General features: G+C 43.5%; 1 protein-coding gene across 2 annotated transcripts in view; it reads right to left on the reverse strand.

The window, feature by feature from the left end:
* The window catches only part of PPP2R3B (protein phosphatase 2 regulatory subunit B''beta), a 42,718-nt gene that overhangs the window by 7,975 nt on the left and 16,220 nt on the right, over window positions 1-18,523 (reverse strand). Inside the window, exons 1-5 of one of the 2 annotated variants that reach the window (XM_075265245.1) lie at window positions 17,756-17,949; window positions 6,748-6,930; window positions 3,217-3,320; window positions 1,148-1,250; window positions 140-214 (exon numbers count right to left, since the gene is read on the reverse strand). In XM_075265245.1, the coding sequence (XP_075121346.1) occupies window positions 140-214; window positions 1,148-1,250; window positions 3,217-3,320; window positions 6,748-6,930; window positions 17,756-17,902 (612 nt within the window). In that variant the 5' untranslated portion in view covers window positions 17,903-17,949. Of the gene's footprint in view, window positions 1-139; window positions 215-1,147; window positions 1,251-3,216; window positions 3,321-6,747; window positions 6,931-17,755; window positions 17,950-18,523 lie in introns of those variants that run through there. The other variant, XM_075265244.1, reaches the window with a different exon arrangement.

An 18,523-nucleotide genomic window follows, 5' to 3' on the forward strand; every position in this document is an offset into this window, starting at 1 on the left:
TGGGAAAAAGTAATTTTCAGTAGTTGACCACTCTGCCTTGGAAATATCCTAGTGATACATCAATTGTGCTAAGACAACACTGTTAAGGATGTAAAAATAGATGAATTGTAGTCCTAGTGCTCAAGGAACAGCTACTTACTGTGGTAATGTAACGGGAATGAAATTCCGAGGCTTCCCGCAAAAACGTTAAGTGAGGATGAGTGTTTACCACATCCTGTAGGAAGGAGAAGAAACCTGACGTTAACAAGGAAGCCATGCTCATGACTTAGTGGCGGCCAGTAACTCACCCCTTTCACATTTAGCAAAGTGCCTTGTATTCTATGTAGCTTCAAATACATTGAGAGTAGAGATGAGCGAGTAGTATTTGATCGAATACCTCCCCACCATAGGTATCCATGTAAGCGGCGAATATTTGATGCGTTTAACCCCTTGGTATTCAGCTGCTTACATGGATACTTATGGCGGGGAGGTATTTGATCGAATACTACTCGCTCATCTCTAATTGAGAGTGCTGACCATGCACACACATGGGGGGGGGGGGTTAGGATGAATAGTTGTCAGACTGCCATCTAAGTTGTAGGGCCTTTGCTCTCGTGAAATATATAGTTGTCACTGGAATTCTAGAGTTTGTTTTGAATCCGAATAGAGGAAAAACCCCATTTAATGGTAGTAGGTAAAGCAAAGCCTCTTGGGTAGAGTAAGGGTTCTTTGACACTGCACAACAGAGGAGGGCAACAATTGAAAGTAGACGTTATTTGTTCCCATTCATTACCCACATGTTGGCTACATTTATATACAGCAATATTTCCTATTCAGTTTGCAAGTCAGTAGACATTGCCCTGTTTACAAAGGGCAATGGACAGCAAACAACCAATTTGGATGAAAAGATGGAGTCCACTGAGTGTTTGCAATACACTGCAAGTCAGCAGACACCTTTACGCAGTCATACCCAATAACCAGCTCGTGTAATACATGACTGACAGATTCATAAACTTACTAGTGATATGTAACCAACATGATAAAAACCACGCATATATCTATATGTGCTCCAGTGCGGAGCTGAGCCCTGGATATTTTCTCTTTCATAGATACAGCTAGCAGTGAAATACTATAAGCTGTTAGTGAGAAGAGTAAAGTAACTGCTTACTTGTAAGAACGGTATAAAGTCCTCCTGTTCCAAATAAGCGCAGCCCGGCTTGGCTAAAAGCTGCATAAGCTTTGCCGCATCATCATGACAAGTCTGTAAAACTCTAAAATATACAAAAAAAAACCCCGAAACAAGTCAGTTTGCATTAAAGAGCTCTCACAGAAGTCCTTAAAAGGGTCCTTGAAACATTGAATATCTTTAGTATAGGCCATCTGTGTGTTCTCCCCCATGCACCTCTCAGCTGAGCTCGCATCTGTAAGTGCACTGTTCTCAGACATGTCTGCCAGCAGCTTATTACCTGGGCAAAATACCAGGCAACTGAAATTCAGCTGCCAGACCCCTATCCCCTTATGATACCAGGAATGTCAGAAGCCCCCCATACACATTAGCTGTTGGTCAATACTCCAATGTGTATAGCCAGTTTTATGCAAATAAAATTAATAGTTCATTAAAACCTTAGAGCTCCATTTACTGTTGCAGTTTGACAGGGAGAGGTCTGGTTGGCTGCTAGTATTCTGACGCTAGGTTCACAATAACACAGGACTAACAGAGGACCTGAAAAATGGAGAGGTGGACCACTAAAACAACAGTTACATGGGGAGTTTTTAATCTGAAAGCGGTGAAGGAATTTTTTTTTTTCTCTGCTAATTTTTGGTGGCGCCTCCTTACTCATGTTGCAGCTCCTCTACCTGGGTGGCATTCCCCAAAACCTTTACTGTTAAAGTTGAAGCATATTGCAGGAGGCCACCATACTATGTGTGCTCTCATTCCTAAGCAATAGTTTAAGGTCATGATCACACTGGGAATGGATCCAACAAGGAACAATATAAAGTATTCTTTAAACCCCACTTCCTTGTTTAAAGGGGTTGTCCCATCACAAGGATCCTATCTATACTACTAGTTTATGTGGATATAAAACTTTTCCTAAATACACTGCTTTATCAAAACTGCTTTGTTTGGCCGCTATCTTGATTTATTTACTTCATCATTTACATATGTTTCTATGACCACGGGCCCTGACCCAGGGCTTATCTCCTCAGTCCTCAAGTGATGTAGCTACCTGCTCTCAGGGAAGGAGGGGTGCTGAGTGTTGGGAGCAGCTCTGAGCTGTGTATGTCTCTGCCACAGACAAGCAATGGGAGTCCTCAGATAGGGGAGGCGGGAGGTGAGAGCTCCGGGATTTCTGAGCCGTTTCATCTTCTGCTCTTCCACTTATCAGTCGGTTTAATTGAATTTGGCTGAGATAGGGAGTCCGGTACCGCTGTATGTATTACAAACTGACTCAAATCCAGCTCTGCTACATCAGCTTCTACAACAACTTCATACTGTGGTAATTCATTTACAACCAATCCCTCATTACTGACTGCAAACATAGTAGATGGAGCACGTGAAACCCCGCCCACCAATGTACCGAGCAAACCAGGAAGTGAAGAGAGCACACAGCCCTGCTGCAGGTTGGTGAACAAGCGAGATGGGAATACCCCTTTAATTCTATCCCAGATACGTTATGTAAAATAACAAAAAGTAACATACTGCAGAAGTACAGCAATAACATCAGAATGTCAAACTAATGGTTTAGAAAGCTTCCTCACAATGAGCCCTAAGGAGTCAGTTATATGGAGCTGTACAAGGGTACTATGCTACACCTCTGACTTCATACATAGGTTTTCTGTCAGTTTTTCAAGAATGCAAAGCTCTGCTTTCAAAGGAGAATATCAATCGCAAAAACACTATACAGAGTCGCCAGAAGCTACAGGGCCTCAATGTCTTGCCATACAACTTCTTGCACATGGCTCTGCAACTAGTGAAGATTAATATAGTTATAATACACTCTACTAGTTGTTGTGACCACTGCCAAAAACGCAGCAGGTTTGGACTTCTGGCGACTGATGTCGTTACAAGTTGTTGGTCAAGATTGCTCTTTCATCAAATGCGAAGCAGGTAGCGTGATACCGTAGTCTTTGGTCAGAGAGGTTTAGATATGTAGATATAGCCTAAGACATACTTAGCAATAATAATAGTTAATAATAACAACAACTGGCAAGTTAAAGCTATGGAGTCATACTTACTTTCTCCACATGGCCACAAACTTGTGAACAGACACGTATCCGGTCCTGTCCCCACCAGCTGCATAAAACAATGGTGCTTTCCAGTAAAGCGGGCATTCACAAGCCTGAGGATGGAAAACATATATACTGTATTCAAGCTGTAGGAGGTATTCATGCATTATTAAAGCTTCCTATTACAATCATTCCCAAAGGTTGATGAATTATAACTGCAGCACAGGTCTTTACCAACATTGCATGACGATAGCCAAGCCTGAAGCCCTGCATGTAAATAGCAGGGGGGGGGGGCAGGCAGCAAATATCACAGTGCTTTACAAATGCAATTTCATAGAATTGTGTCAGGAAACAGGTACCTGAATGCAGGCTTATGGTTATCAACAGAGAACATCTGCTGGGAACAAGTTAGACACTGTAAACCTTGAGGCTGAGGCAAACATTGCCAGATGGCCATATATAGCCTTGTGGAAATGACAATGTGTAATACAAGGTAATGATAGAAGACAGGCCGGAGCAAGCAACGAAATTCTCCAATTAAATCACATGAGTAGCATTCATCTTCTACACTAAACTGGGATTATGTCCCAGTAGGGAATTCTGGCGCACACAGCAAAACGTTATACACTGTGCATGAAGATACAAACAATAGATTCTCCAACACTACAGACGTGCTGGAAAACACCACCACGCTGCCTAAAGTAGTCAAAACACAGGCCCAGTGATGTGTGCTTTGAAGAGGTACCGTATTTTTCGGACTATAAGACGCACCTAGGATATAGAGGAGGAAAATAAGGGGGGGGGGGGGGGAGGTAAAATATTTGATATATGGGAGTTGTAGTTCTGCAACAGCTGCAAGGCCACACTGACAGGTGACCCTGCAGCTGTACAGGGATGCATAGTTTTTTTTTTTTTTTCTTTTTTTCCTCCTCCTATCAGAATGTCTTTTGCAAACACGGGGAGAACATACAAACTCCTTGCAGATGTTGTTCCTGGCGGGATTCGAACTCAGGACCCCAGCGCTGCAAGGCTGCAGTGCTAACCACTGAGCCACCATGTTGCCCCCACAGAGCATTTTTGTGGGGCCAGATGTACTTTTTAATTATACCATTTTGGGGAATGTCTATGGCTTAGATCAAGTTTTAATTAAATCAGAGGCAAAACGGTGAAAAAAAAAACAGCGTTTGGTACTTTTGATTTTGATGTTCACGGTACAGGAAAAATATTAGTAAAGCGGGCAATTTTGGACACAGGGATACCTAATGTGTATGCGTTTCACAGTAGTTTTCTATTTTTATATGTATTCTAGGTAAAGGAGGTGATTTAGAAGTTTTATTTTTTTTTCCCCCACTATTTTATTAGACCCAACCTAGGGGGCTTGAACCTGCAATCAGTTGATTGTATGGCCCATAGATGGCAATACAAGTGTATGCTATACATTACTATTGCGGATGGTCATAGACCAGCTGCAAAAGTAATATAGCAATGACAGGCCTGGGAGCCTTCAGTAGGCTCCCGGCTGTCACCAGAACAGGTCGGATCCTGTGACCTAGCCGCACAGGAGCCAGCCTGCAACTTTAAAGGTATGGGGCCTTTGGAAACTTTGGGGGGGGGGGCTAAGTTTTAATGCCCACAATTAGAATGTATTCTGATTGTGGGCATTAGCTTCGGCCTCCACGTATAGCGGAGACCCGGTTGCTATGGCAACCGCTCCGCAGCAGAGCGGCCGACATTATTACAGACCCTGCATCCGCTTTAATAGAACAGCAGATGCCGGGGAGGGTTTTAGACACCGGCTCAGGTACTGGGGCCCGCAGCATCGCCACGCTCCTACCACTGCAGGAAGCCAGCATCGGCAGGAGCCTCGCAATGCTGCAATTCGGTTCCTCAGCCCTCACATTCGGACTATAAGACGCACCCTCATTCCCCCCACGCCCAAAATTTTTTGGGAAAAAAAATAGTGCGTCTTATAGTCTGAAAAATACGGTACTTGCTATTTATCACTATATCCCTTGGATATGCAATAAATGACTTATAGATAGGTGTGTGTCCCAGAGGTGGGGGGCACATCTCAAGAACAAGACTGAATTCACAGAAAGAGCAGCACACGCACAATTTCTTTCCATTTAATTGTATGAGAGTCCTGAAAATAGAAAATCTGACACTAATTCCCTTGTCAATGCTATAGTTCATGTAATACAACAATGGTCATTATCTAACGGTTTAAAATAGGAATTGTTATTGCGCATGTGTAGCTTCTGCTGGGGTTTTATTGCGTAGGCGCCAGATATGGATTCCAGTTGTGGGCTGGAGGGAACAATGGCACCCCAAAGTCATCTCCAGGACGGCAAGACAGGTAAGGATGATGTAGTGGGGAGGGGGTTGGGGACTGAGTTAGCTAGGTAGATAGACAGGGCTTGTTGTCCACAGGCTAGCTAGGGAAATGAGGAGGGGGGGGGGAGGAATCTGAGTGATCTGCAGTGCATCATGATAGTTGTAGGCTAAGACAGCAGGTGGGTACCCATGTAAACAAATGCAGAGGACACCAGTGAAAGCCAGACATCACTCAAAACACTGTGAAAGGTATATGGGTGAACTTAGTGCTATGAATGGGTTAACAACAAACTTTTAAAAATATTTTTTTTTTTGCCAGGAAACCCCTTTCAGTCTCTTGAGATCCCTTGGATCCACCTGAAAAAAAATGCATTTCCGTCTGTGGCATTTAATGTGTTAAACCAAGGAAGCAAAAACTCATGTCGGTCATTAGAGCAGAAATCTTGTAATATTCCAATAGTCATATCACCCAGCAGACTGCACATTACATTCTGTAAGCATGACCTCTAGGAGAATGGCCTATACAACACTCTTCCCTAGAAACTGTCGGCTAAATTACAGTAGGACATATCTGTCAATTGACTCCTATTCCTTTTAGTTGCCATGATGTACACATTCTCTGTGGCACTGTCTATACAGGAAGGAAGTTTCTGAGGTATGGCCACCACCTGAACTGAGGATAGCTACAACATTAGTAAAACCTGTATTCTCTTTCACAGTCACAGCAGATTAATGGAACCAAAATGCAATACATGACAAGCATCAGTGCGGCCCCCTAGCAACTCTAAAGCAGTCAGTACAAATATGCCAAATGAAAAGAAAGCTCCTCCTACTGGTGATAAGATACATGACAAAGTATACACTATAAAGCCATCTAACCCCCTATAGATTGCTCATATACATCTGGGTGCCTCACTAGAGTCCCTGGAAAGAACTCCTGCTAAACTGCTACAGTAAGCACGGACTGCAAAACTTACAGAGTTCAACTGAGAAGGGGATTTTTTTCTTCACAATTAGGTGGCAAGTATGGTGGTAGGGACAGCCAAAAAGTAGAATTTTTACATCTTCACAAAATACGAGTGTGTATATAAAGTTCCCACCACCCACATGAGAACCTCTTTTAGGCTAAGGCCCCACATTGTTGCAGATCTTGTATTCCAGACAATTGACAACAAAATAAATAAAATAAATCCATAATTGGAGTACCTTCACTACTTTGCTCATATCTTCAAGAGTAGCCCGCTCATTTGGAAGGGTAGAAAAGGTCTTCTCAATCTTTGAAATGATATTGTCCACATTAATATTTTTTGGACACCCTTTAGGAAAATAGAATTTTGGAATGTGCTGACTTAAGGCAGGAGTTCTTGGTTCTTCCCTCTTTGGCTGTACCTAAGAAATATAAAAGTAGTATTAGAGGCAGGATGCAAGCGTTCTATTGTAGTAACTTCTACCATTGTAATTTCATATTGACCACTTATAAATAAGCCATCCAAATATAAAATATATTACACCATTTATAGTTTTCCTTGGATGTATAGCTTTGAAGTATGCCAATGGGCTTTTGCTCATCTGTAGCAATTTTAATCTGCCAGGTTTTTTATTTTTTGGCCAATAATGCACTATATCGTAGGTGTATTACCTTGTGGTTTAATTCTTTACCATCAGGGAAAAAAGAACAAATCTAGCCCTGCTCTAACCTGTGTATAGCAGGACTGGCTATAAAAGGGCATGTTCACATAAAAATCTGCCTTCGGTTAACACCACTATCGGAAAATCGGGAACCAAAATCCACAGGTGACGGATTAGTCCAATAGGTTCGGACATTTGGACTATAAGACACACTTTTTTTCCTCCAAATACGGGAGGAAAATGGAGGTGCGTCTTATAGTCCGGATGTCCTATAGTCCGGGGCAAGCACATAAACTTGCAGTGTCAGTTTAGTCCCGTCGGTTAGAAGCAAAAAAGGTAGATTAATGGTCTGCGCGGGGTACAGGCGGCAGCGCCTGTACTTAATTACCGTATCATGTCCCTACACTTCAGCCCCTTCCTGACATCTGCAGTTTCAATAAGGTAGATGCCGAGTCTTAAAGATGGTGGCCGCTCCTGCAGAGCGATTGCCATAGCTACCAGGTCTCCGCTGTACAAGAGACCCGATAGCTATGGCAATCACTCTGCAAGAGCGGCCACAAACCGTAAGAGATAATGTAATTACTACATTTCTTAATCCCCCCCCCCCCCCTCCCCTTCCCCCAGAAAGTTAAGAAGCCACCCATACCACCTGTACAGGCCACTGCAGCCGCTTGCCAACATCAATACAGTAGATGTCGGGTCTTAAAGATGGCGGCCACTCCTGCAGAGTGGTTGCCATAGCTACCATGGAGACCACATGGCTATCGCAATCGCTCTGCAAGAGCAGCCAGAAACCTTCACCTGTCCTGTTGCAGGCCATCTCCCACAGAGCCGACCTATTCCTGTGCCACGCAGGAGCCTTATGAAGGCTCCCCTGGCTTGTCATAGGGGAGCCTTCATAGTACAGTAATATAGAGCATCTCCCATAGACTGCAATACACTTGTATTGCAATCTATGGGACTTGCAATCAAATGATTGCAAGTTCAAATCCCCTAGGTGGGGGCAAATAAAATATTTTAAAAAAATAAATAAAAATTTGAAAGCTATGAAAAAAAATTAAAAAAAAAAAAAAGTTCAAATCACCCCCATATCCCTAGAATACATATAAAACAAAAACATTACTGTGAAACACATACACATTAGGTATCCCTGTGTCCGCAAACCCCCAATCTACAGCTGTTCAGCACCAGCATTGGGACATGCTGAACTGCTGGCTGGCACTGGAGCTGTGTAAAGGAGCAGCAGATCACAGGACGCCAGAGATGGGCACCCAGACCCTGCCCTCACTCGCGGTGCGGAGTTATTAAGTTATTAAATATTTTACAAATTTTTTGCTTCAAGATTTTTTTTTCCCTATTTTCCTCCTCTAAAACCTTAGTGCGTCCTATGTGCGTCTTATAGTCCAAAAAAATACGGTAACTTGGGGGCAAATGAAGCAGATCGCTATTTTCTCCAGGTGGAAGCCGCTGCAATAAGTTTCAAAATTCAAGTCACAGACGCAGATTTATGAAAAATTGTTTTAGTTGCTTATAGCAACCCATTACAGCACTGCTTTCAGGCCCTAAGACACTTGAAAAATGAAAGCTGTGCTGCAATTGGTTGGTTTTGGACTTATTCCACAGTTATCTAGAGAGGAGAGCGAAGCTCTGGCAAGAGAAGAAACACCCGTAAAGTCCTTTTCAGCAAATTTGCATAATAAAGTGATTTTAATGAAAATGGAGCTGCAATGCAGAAGAAAGGCATCTTTGGAAAGTGTAGAAGCCACTCTACAAAGGTACTGCCATTAGTTTGTGATACCAATTTTCCTGCTGGCAGATTCCCTTCAAAATTTTACCTAGATGTGTAGACAGAATCCCAACTCTCCCATCCATATCAAAGGAAGTCAGGCAAAAAAAAAAAAAAGTATCCAATTTCAGATGGGTCAAAGCCTTTTCCTGTAGCTTAAAAAAAAATCCTATAATTGACACTACCTGCAAGCAAGAGTGTTCCTATTCACTGACAACAGAACCAAGATGTACCAGTTCTCCAGCCCCCAAAACTTAGTGGCAGGTTGTTTAAAAAGTTACAAAGAAAAGCACCTTTTAAGATCAGGCTCCACATGGCGTTCTGCAGCAAAAATGCATTGTGGTTCTTTCCACATCACTTTGAAGCAGAAACGTATATAGGAAAACCGCCAACGTGTCTGTAGGTATAACTGACATGCTGCGATTTCCAAAACTGCAATGGTTTTGGAATTCATCATGTGTCTGCAACACGACTTTTACTGCAGAGAGGGGATGGGATTCGCTAGAATCCCATATCCACTTTGCTGTGATTGCCAAATAGCGGTGTTTATAACACGTTGGGCCCCGACCTTTGTTCGGTCAGCACTCCTGTCCCAATTATGGCCAGCACCCAACTGCAGTCTACTTCCTTACAGTAGGAAATGGCTAGGAATGCCACCCAATCACTGGCCATGGCAGTAAGTGAGCCAGCCAGTAATGGAGAACCTGGCTTCTCACTATACAAGTTCAGCCGGGGCATGCACACACTACATCGATAGCAATGACCACTGCAGCACAAGCTACATACCCATTGCCAATTTACATTCAAGTAAAGATTTTCTGTTAAATGAGGTCCTGTTCTGATATTTTTAAGGGCCACAACCTGTTAGCAATGATTTTATATGCATGAACAATGCCTGCCATAAATAGACATAGCTATATTGTTATAGTTAATCTCCAGGGCTTTTACACTGCACACTTATGGCTTTAATAGCGTCCTGGTCAGCGGTTCCCCAAAGCAGCAGGAAGATCCATCACTTGCCATGGCAAACTGATTGTCTACTGCTGAAAGTTGCTTAGCAAAGCAGTTGGTACACCTTGGCCAAGTTTCTTTAACCCCTTAGCGACCCTTGACGTAACTGTACGTCATGGGTCGCATGGGGATGTATGGAGCGAGCTCACACGCTGAGCTCGCTCCATACACGGCAGATGCCGGCTGTATCATACAGCCAGGACCTGCCAATAACAGCAGCGGTCGGTGCCCGAGCCGATCGCTGCTGTTAACCCTTTACACACTGCGGTCAAACGTGACCGCAGTGTGTAAACGGCGCCGGCGGCATGGGCGCCGCCATGTTTCGCCGATCGCCGCCCTCCTGAACGTCACATGAGGGCGGTGATCGGTTGCTATGACAGCCGGAAGCCTATTGAAGGCTTCCAGGCTTGTCTCTGCATGAGATCTATTAGACGATGCCAGAGGCATCGTCTAATAGAAGTGCTGGGATTCTGCTATTCACTGCAGTACTGTAGTATTGCAGTGAATAGTATGAGCGATCAGACCCCCTAGGTTTCAAGGTACCTAAGGGGTCTGATCATAAATGTAACAGAAGAAAAAAAAAAGTTTTTAAAAGTATTAAAAAAATAAAAAAAATATAAAAGTTCAAATCACCCCCCTTTCCCTAGATTAGCTATAAAAGTAATTAAAGAACATTAAACATAAACATATTAGGTATCCCCGCGCTCCAAAATGCCCGAACTATTAGAATATTAAAACATTTATCCCGTACTGCGAACGGCGTAGCGGCAAAAAAAATAAAAACAGCCAAAAAGCGTTTTTTTCAACACTTTGCCTCCTATAAAAAATTGAATAAAAAGTGATCAAACCATCAGATCTTTCCCCAAATGGTATCAATAGAAACGTCATCTTGTCCCGCATAAAAAGACACCACAACCAGCTCCATACATGGAAATATGAAAAAGTTACAGGTGTTAGAACATGATGACACAAAAAAATTTTTCTATTTTGCAAAGTTTATCATTTTTTTAAAAGTATCAAAACATTTCAAATACTATATAAATTTGGTATCACTGCGTTCGTACTGACACGTAGAACACAGGTAACATGTCATTTGTACCAAACAGTGAACGCTGTAAAAATTAAACCCATAAGAAAATGGCGCAAATGCATTTTTTCTCCAATTGCACCTCATTCTGAATTTTTTTCCAGCTTCCCAGTACATTGCACAGCATATTGAATGATGCCATTACAAAGTACAATTTGTCCCGCAAACAATAAGCCATCATGTGACTGTGAACTGAAAAATGAAAAAGTTATGGCTCTTGAAATGTGAGGAGGGAAAAACGAAAATGCGAAACCAAAAAATGGCCGGGTCCTTAAGGGGTTAAAAGGTACTAGAAAAATTGCAGCAGGGACGACTTGGAAGTAGAAGTTTTAAAGTTGTTTAAATGTCAAAACAAACCTACATTGGCCCTTAGAGCCACTTCAGAAAGAAGGGGGCAGTCATATGATCACGCAAAACATTTCCAAACCACTTATCAGGGCTCGTTCACATCTGCGCCCAGATCTCCGTACTTCAGGTTTCCGTTTCCTGCATAAAACAGAGCAGGAGACGGAAACCTGCAGGACTCTCACCCTTTCATTTGAATGGGCGAGAAAGATGTCCGGCCGTGAGCGGCGGTGAGTATTTTGCACAATCCGCTGCGAAACCGGGTTTTTTAATCCGGACACAGAGTCGGACATGCAGTAATTTATATTTTTATTTTTGGTTCAAAGCAAGGCTGTATTTTAACACAAAAATAAGTTATATTGACAATGCTCCTACGATAGCTTACGCTAGGTTCACACCTGCGTTCTACTCTCCGTTCTGTGCTTTCCGTCTTCTGCATGCAAGACGACGGAAAGCACAGACCGGGTCCGGCCGTGAGCGTTTTATGCTCTCCGCCGCGAAACCGGATTTTTTAATCCGGACACAGAGTACTGCATGTCCGACTGTGTCCGGATTAAAAAACCTGGTTTCGCGTCTGAGAGCGCAAAACGCTCAACGCCGGACATCTTTCTCACCCATTCAAATGAATGGGTGAGAAAGAATCCTACAGGTTTCCGTCTCCTGCTCTGTTTTATGCAGGAAACGGAAACCTGAAGTACGGAGTGCCGGGCGCAGATGTGAACGAGCCCTTATATACACATACACACACACACCAAAAAAACAAAACACTGAGCCCCTTCCGTCTGTGCCTGTTCCCACTGACTCTGGTAAACATGACGGTCACAATGGGGTGAATGCAGATGGCACTGCAACATTTGAATGACAGATGCAATCTTGTGATGGATAAGAGCCACACACATTGAATAACTGTAATGTGAATTCACCCAAGTGGTTGGAAGAGATTTTGGTAGATTCACTTTAAATTTTGAAAAATCTAAATTTTTTTCTTGAAATGTTGTAGTAAATTTCTTTGATCCAATACAGAATCATGCAGCAAGATAAAGATCCAATCATCATCATTCGTCTGTAGGAACAAATACTCTTTATGGCACAATAGACAATGGTTAAGACTAGAGATGAGCGAACACTAAAATGTTCGAGGTTCGAAATTCGATTCGAACAGCCGTTCACTGTTCGAGTGTTCGAATGGGTTTCGAACCCCATTATAGTCTATGGGGAACATAAACTCGTTAAGGGGGAAACCCAAATTCGTGTCTGGAGGGTCACCAAGTCCACTATGACACCCCAGGAAATGATACCAACACCCTGGAATGACACTGGGACAGCAGGGGAAGCATGTCTGGGGGCATAAAAGTCACTTTATTTCATGGAAATCCCTGTCAGTTTGCGATTTTCGCAAGCTAACTTTTCCCCATAGAAATGCATTGGCCAGTGCTGATTGGCCAGACTACGGAACTCGACCAATCAGCGCTGGCTCTGCTGGAGGAGGCGGAGTCTAAGATCGCTCCACACCAGTCTCCATTCAGGTCCGACCTTAGACTCCGCCTCCTCCGGCAGAGCCAGCGCTGATTGGCCGAAGGCTGGCCAATGCATTCCTATGCGAATGCAGAGACTTAGCAGTGCTGAGTCAGTTTTGCTCAACTACACATCTGATGCACACTCGGCACTGCTACATCAGATGTAGCAATCTGATGTAGCAGAGCCGAGGGTGCACTAGAACCCCTGTGCAAACTCAGTTCACGCTAATAGAATGCATTAGCCAGTGCTGATTGGCCAGAGTACGGAATTCGGCCAATCAGCGCTGGCTCTGCTGGAGGAGGCGGAGTCTAAGGTCGGACCTGAATGGAGACTGGTGTGGAGCGATCTTAGACTCCGCCTCCTCCAGCAGAGCCAGCGCTGATTGGCCGAATTCCGTACTCTGGCCAATCAGCGCTGGCCAATGCATTCTATTAGCCCGATGAAGTAGAGCTGAATGTGTGTGCTTAGCACACACATTCAGCTCTACTTCATCGGGCTAATAGAATACATTGGCCAATCAGCGCTGGCCAATGCATTCTATTAGCTTGATGAAGCAGAGTGTGCACAAGGGTTCAAGCGCACCCTCGACTCTGATGTAGCAGAGCCGAGGGTGCACAAGGGTTCAAGTGCACCCTCGGCTCTCCTACATCAGAGCCGAGGGTGCGCTTGAACCCTTGTGCAGCCTCGGCTCTGCTACATCAGAGTCGAGGGTGCGCTTGAACCCTTGTGCACACTCTGCTTCATCAAGCTAATAGAATGCATTGGCCAGCGCTGATTGGCCAGAGTACGGAATTCGGCCAATCAGCGCTGGCCAATGCATCCCTATGGGAAAAAGTTTATCTCACAAAAATCACAATTACACACCCGATAGAGCCCCAAAAAGTTATTTTTAATAACATTCCCCCCTAAATAAAGGTTATCCCTAGCTATCCCTGCCTGTACAGCTATCCCTGTCTCATAGTCACAAAGTTCACATTCTCATATGACCCGGATTTGAAATCCACTATTCGTCTAAAATGGAGGTCACCTGATTTCGGCAGCCAATGACTTTTTCCAATTTTTTTCAATGCCCCCGGTGTCTTCGTTCCTGTCCCACCTCCCCTGCGCTGTTATTGGTGCAAAAAAGGCGCCAGGGAAGGTGGGAGGGGAATCGAATTTTGGCGCACTTTACCACGCGGTGTTCGATTCGATTCGAACATGGCGAACACCCTGATATCCGATCGAACATGTGTTCGATAGAACACTGTTCGCTCATCTCTAGTTAAGACACAATCCTATTAAAGGTCATCTCTATGAAAGTTCCCAGAGTCTCCTCTCCAACCATGTGCACACTAGACCACAAGCCAGAGTGGTCTTAGAACTACTGCTGTGTGTTCAAAGACACAAGACAACACTTGTAACAATGTGAAACTCCATCTAGAAGGACTAAAGAAAGAGCATGGCTGTAGACTCAAAACAACCACAGCATCACAAGGCCTAAAACCACAAACTAGCACTGAAGCCTACTGAGATCAGGTAAAAGTCAGCTTAGGGGTTCATGCACACAGCTGCACTATTTCTTTGATAACTTTACAGGGACACAATTTTAGGGTTAGTTCACACATGAATATCGTGTGGCGTAATTTGGTCTGGAAAAAAAACGCTTCAGGAATTATTATTACTGAAGTGGTTTTTGGACACTGAGGCGTTTTCTGGAGCGGTTTTTGGTTAAAAAACCGCCTCAAAAAAATGCCAGGTGGTTTTCCCCTCCTGGACAGTGAATGGACCTTAGAAAAACCGCACCACAGATTTTGGGCACGGTTTTGCCGCGTTTCCCGCCTCCCATTCACTTGTATTGACTTCCTGAAGCGGAATCTGCCTGAAGAAAGGTCATGTCGCTTCTTTTTTCCGCTAGCTTTCCATAGACCACCATTGTGAGAGGGAGGATTATGACGTGGATTCCGTGCCATAATCCGCCCCTCTTTGCCCGTGTGAACGAGCCCATATATATCTCCTACTAATATTATAAATAATATTATAAATGTGAAAGTTTGTGTGTTTGGATGTTTGTTCCTCAATCACGGAAAAACAGTTGAATGGATTTGAATGAAAAATATAGGCTGCTTTTTATACCGGTAAATGACACAGCTTCACGACTGTTATGAATTTATGTTTACATACGATATTAAACAGCTCTTAGCAGCAGCCTTATCTCAGCCAGGGGTGTTATCTCTCTGTGTAAAAACAAGCTAACCCTCAGTGTGTACACACATTTCCATATTATCTGATCTGCTCCAGTGCTGATAAACCGAGATGGGCAAACATCTTTAATCCAAATTGGCAGTTTGCCAATTTTAAGCATACCTGGAAAAAGAAAATCTAATTTGTCGCAAACGACAGCTATGAAGGTAGCCAGATGTCAGTTCTCCTCAAGCGCAGCTAAGGGGGATTATCGATGCCAACAATAGACTCCTTATATGGCGTCCCAGTGAGCTGCTGAGATGCCGGAACAATCACAGGCACAGCACGAGGAATGAGTTCAGTGGCAGGTCAGCTTGACAGCTGCCAAAACGCCGGAGCAGGCGGATCAACAACAGCACGCTCATTATATGACGTCCCAACGAGCTGCTGACATGCCGGAACAATCACAGGCACGATGTGAGGAACAAGTTCAGCAGCAGGACAGCTTGAGAGCTGCCGAAATGCCGGAGCAGGCAAACCATCAACGGCAGCAATTTGCTGAATATAGGCAGATCATCGATGACAACAAACGCAGACCAAGTTGCGGGGAGAGGCTAGTAATATTATAAATGTGAAGGTTTGGTGTTTGTTCCTCAATCACGCAAAAACGGCTGAACGGATTTGAATGAAATTCGGCATATAGATAGTTGTAACTTCGATTAAAATATAGGCTACTTTTTATCCCGGTAAATGACATGGCTTCATGACTGTTATGAATTTATGTTCACATAGTATATTACACTGTTCCTGCACCAGCCTTATCTCAGCCAGGTCTGTTATATCTCTGTGTACACGCTAACCCTCAGTGTACATGCATTTGCATATTATCTGATCTGCTCCAGGCAATGCAGACAAACTGACATAGGCAATCACCTTTAATCCAAATTGAAAGTTTGTCAATTTTAAACATGCCGGGAAAAAGAGAATCTAATTTGTCGCAAACAACGAGAGCTATGAAGGTAGCCAGAAGTCACAGACTTCTCCTCAAGTGGCGCTGAGGGGAGGATCACTTACACGAACAGCACGCTCATTATATGGCTTCCCAGCGAGCTGCTGAGATGCACGAACAATCGCAGGCACAGTGCGAGGAACAAGTTCAGCAGCAGGACAACTTAAGAGCTGACAAAAACGTCAGAGCAGGCAAACCATCGACGGCAGCAATTTGCTGAATACAGGCAGATCAACCACTCCAACAACCCGCAGACGAAGTCGCGGGAAGAGGCTAGTAAATATATATATATTTTTTTTTAGTTATTTATTTATACACACACACACACACACACACACATTTGTTGTGTCCAGAAAGGAATCTTTTCAATGCACATCTCCAAGGAAGCTTGTACTGTAATAGTATCAGTTAAAGCTGGAAACGCGAACAGGTGGTCTAGGGGATATAGTTTGGAAGTTTTGTTAGTGCTATAGTATACACAGCTAGTAAACACGAATTTTCCCGCAGGTCTCTACTATATCTGTGACATTTCAGAATGATGGCTGCGCTGCCAGAGGCCAATTCCACAATAAAGAAATGTGGCACTCTGTAATAACCATCCATTACTTTTATGGCAACAGGCCTCATTTCAGTGTAATGTAGAGTATGCCTGTGAATGACATTCTGAGAGTATCTGTGACAATACTTAGCAGGTAGTTATTACATATCACTGGGAGCAGTCCATTCATTGACCTACTGGAAGTGGTTGAAAGCAAATATTCTGTAGAGACCCATACGGAGAATTACTGTGTCACGGCAGACAGTTGCTTACATGGCAATTACCTAGCAGAATACCGTCGGCATTAGTCATTTTAGGGCCTTTAGCCTCTAAAAATGCTATAAAAGGCAAACCTGTCTGCAAAGGCAACCTGAATCTAACAATGACATCTTATGCGATGTCAGTGCAATAAATCCCAAGAAATCAAGATCAGCGATTCAGAACTAGTCAGGAGTTACTAACTTAGGTATTCATTGCAGCAGGATTAAATAGTTAAGATTTAGACATACCTTTCTTTTACCTTAGTGTACTAGGAACTATCATTGGTGTATATTATACATTTCATGTAGCATCACAGAATCCCACTTTGGCAGCAGTTCTCTGCACGGAGTAGCTATCTAGCCCTGTCCAACTAAGGTCATGGAAAACCATATAAAGTACTGTACACAAGATACAATCTCATTAATAGTAATCCTTGCAGCCAGATACTGTATTAACAGTTTCGTCCTCACTCAGTGCTGTAAAACCAGTATTTCCAGGGTAAACCACATTGCTGCTATAAAGAGCACTGCACAACATAGAAGACCTCCCTATGAAATCAGGAATAGTTCATTATCTGCCCAGAACATGAGAAATATAAGCAGCAAGACAGCCATAGGTGCTGGAATAAGCAGGTTTAGTACAGTTCACACTATCTAAACGCACCATAAACATTCTGCACATGCTACAAATTCTTCTGCCTCTTTTAGATAAGGTGGAAGAAGAAAAAAAGAAGCCATAAAACGGAAACTAATCACTAGTGTCAAAGTTAGTGCCTCTGTCCAACTGCAAGCAAAGGGTTAATATGCACTAAAATGACATCTTCAGTGACTAAAGAAACTAAAGCTGGTCACCACTACCCTGAAAACCAACCTGGATCTGCTGGAAAGCCTTCAGCCTCTTCTTAAATCTTGAGGGCAAAACAAAATCGCATCCCCGAGCCAATAATGCCAATTCCTTCCTAAGATCTGGGTCTTGCCTCAAAGAGATCTCCTTTATCCTCATATTTCCAGATTTCATAAAATACTTTATGCCAAGAAAATCTTCCAAAAGAGCAGAATTTTAATCCTTTTTTTTCTCCAAAAGACAAAAACCGTTAAGAAACTTCTAAGGAGGATGAGCAGAGACACTCTCTAGGTCCATACATTGACAGAGACTAGCACACAGTCCGGGAGAGACTCTGCTAGTACAGTCACCATGGGGAGGGGGCTGCCCTTTACAAAAGGCATTCCAGACACTTTGCTCTCCCACAGGTCCTTGTGATAGAGTAGAGGAGTTCACAGAGTCACAATCGGGGGCAGGGCATAGGAAGCGTCACAATTTGTGCCTGTCTTTGCAGTTTAGCAGACACCAGCAGTGCCCTGGACTGTCCACAGGCATTCACCAGTGCTTTTACATTCCAGCTCCCTTCAATGTGGCCTCTATCACATCAGCAAATATGTAGCAACTGATAAAGCAGAGAGGACAGTGCAGTCATTCAATCTGCAAGGCACAGAGCTTACCATTCATTCACACTGACCTTGTTTAGGTAGAAAAACATTAACCGGCCTAACAGCATGGTACGCCTGACCCTCGTATACCCATGGCTTTATACAAGAAGCACAATCGCCTTAGGGGCCCCTGATGTGGTACACTATGTCT

This window comes from Leptodactylus fuscus, chromosome 2 (genome assembly GCF_031893055.1).
Source record: "Leptodactylus fuscus isolate aLepFus1 chromosome 2, aLepFus1.hap2, whole genome shotgun sequence".
NCBI classification, from domain to species: domain Eukaryota; kingdom Metazoa; phylum Chordata; class Amphibia; order Anura; family Leptodactylidae; genus Leptodactylus; species Leptodactylus fuscus.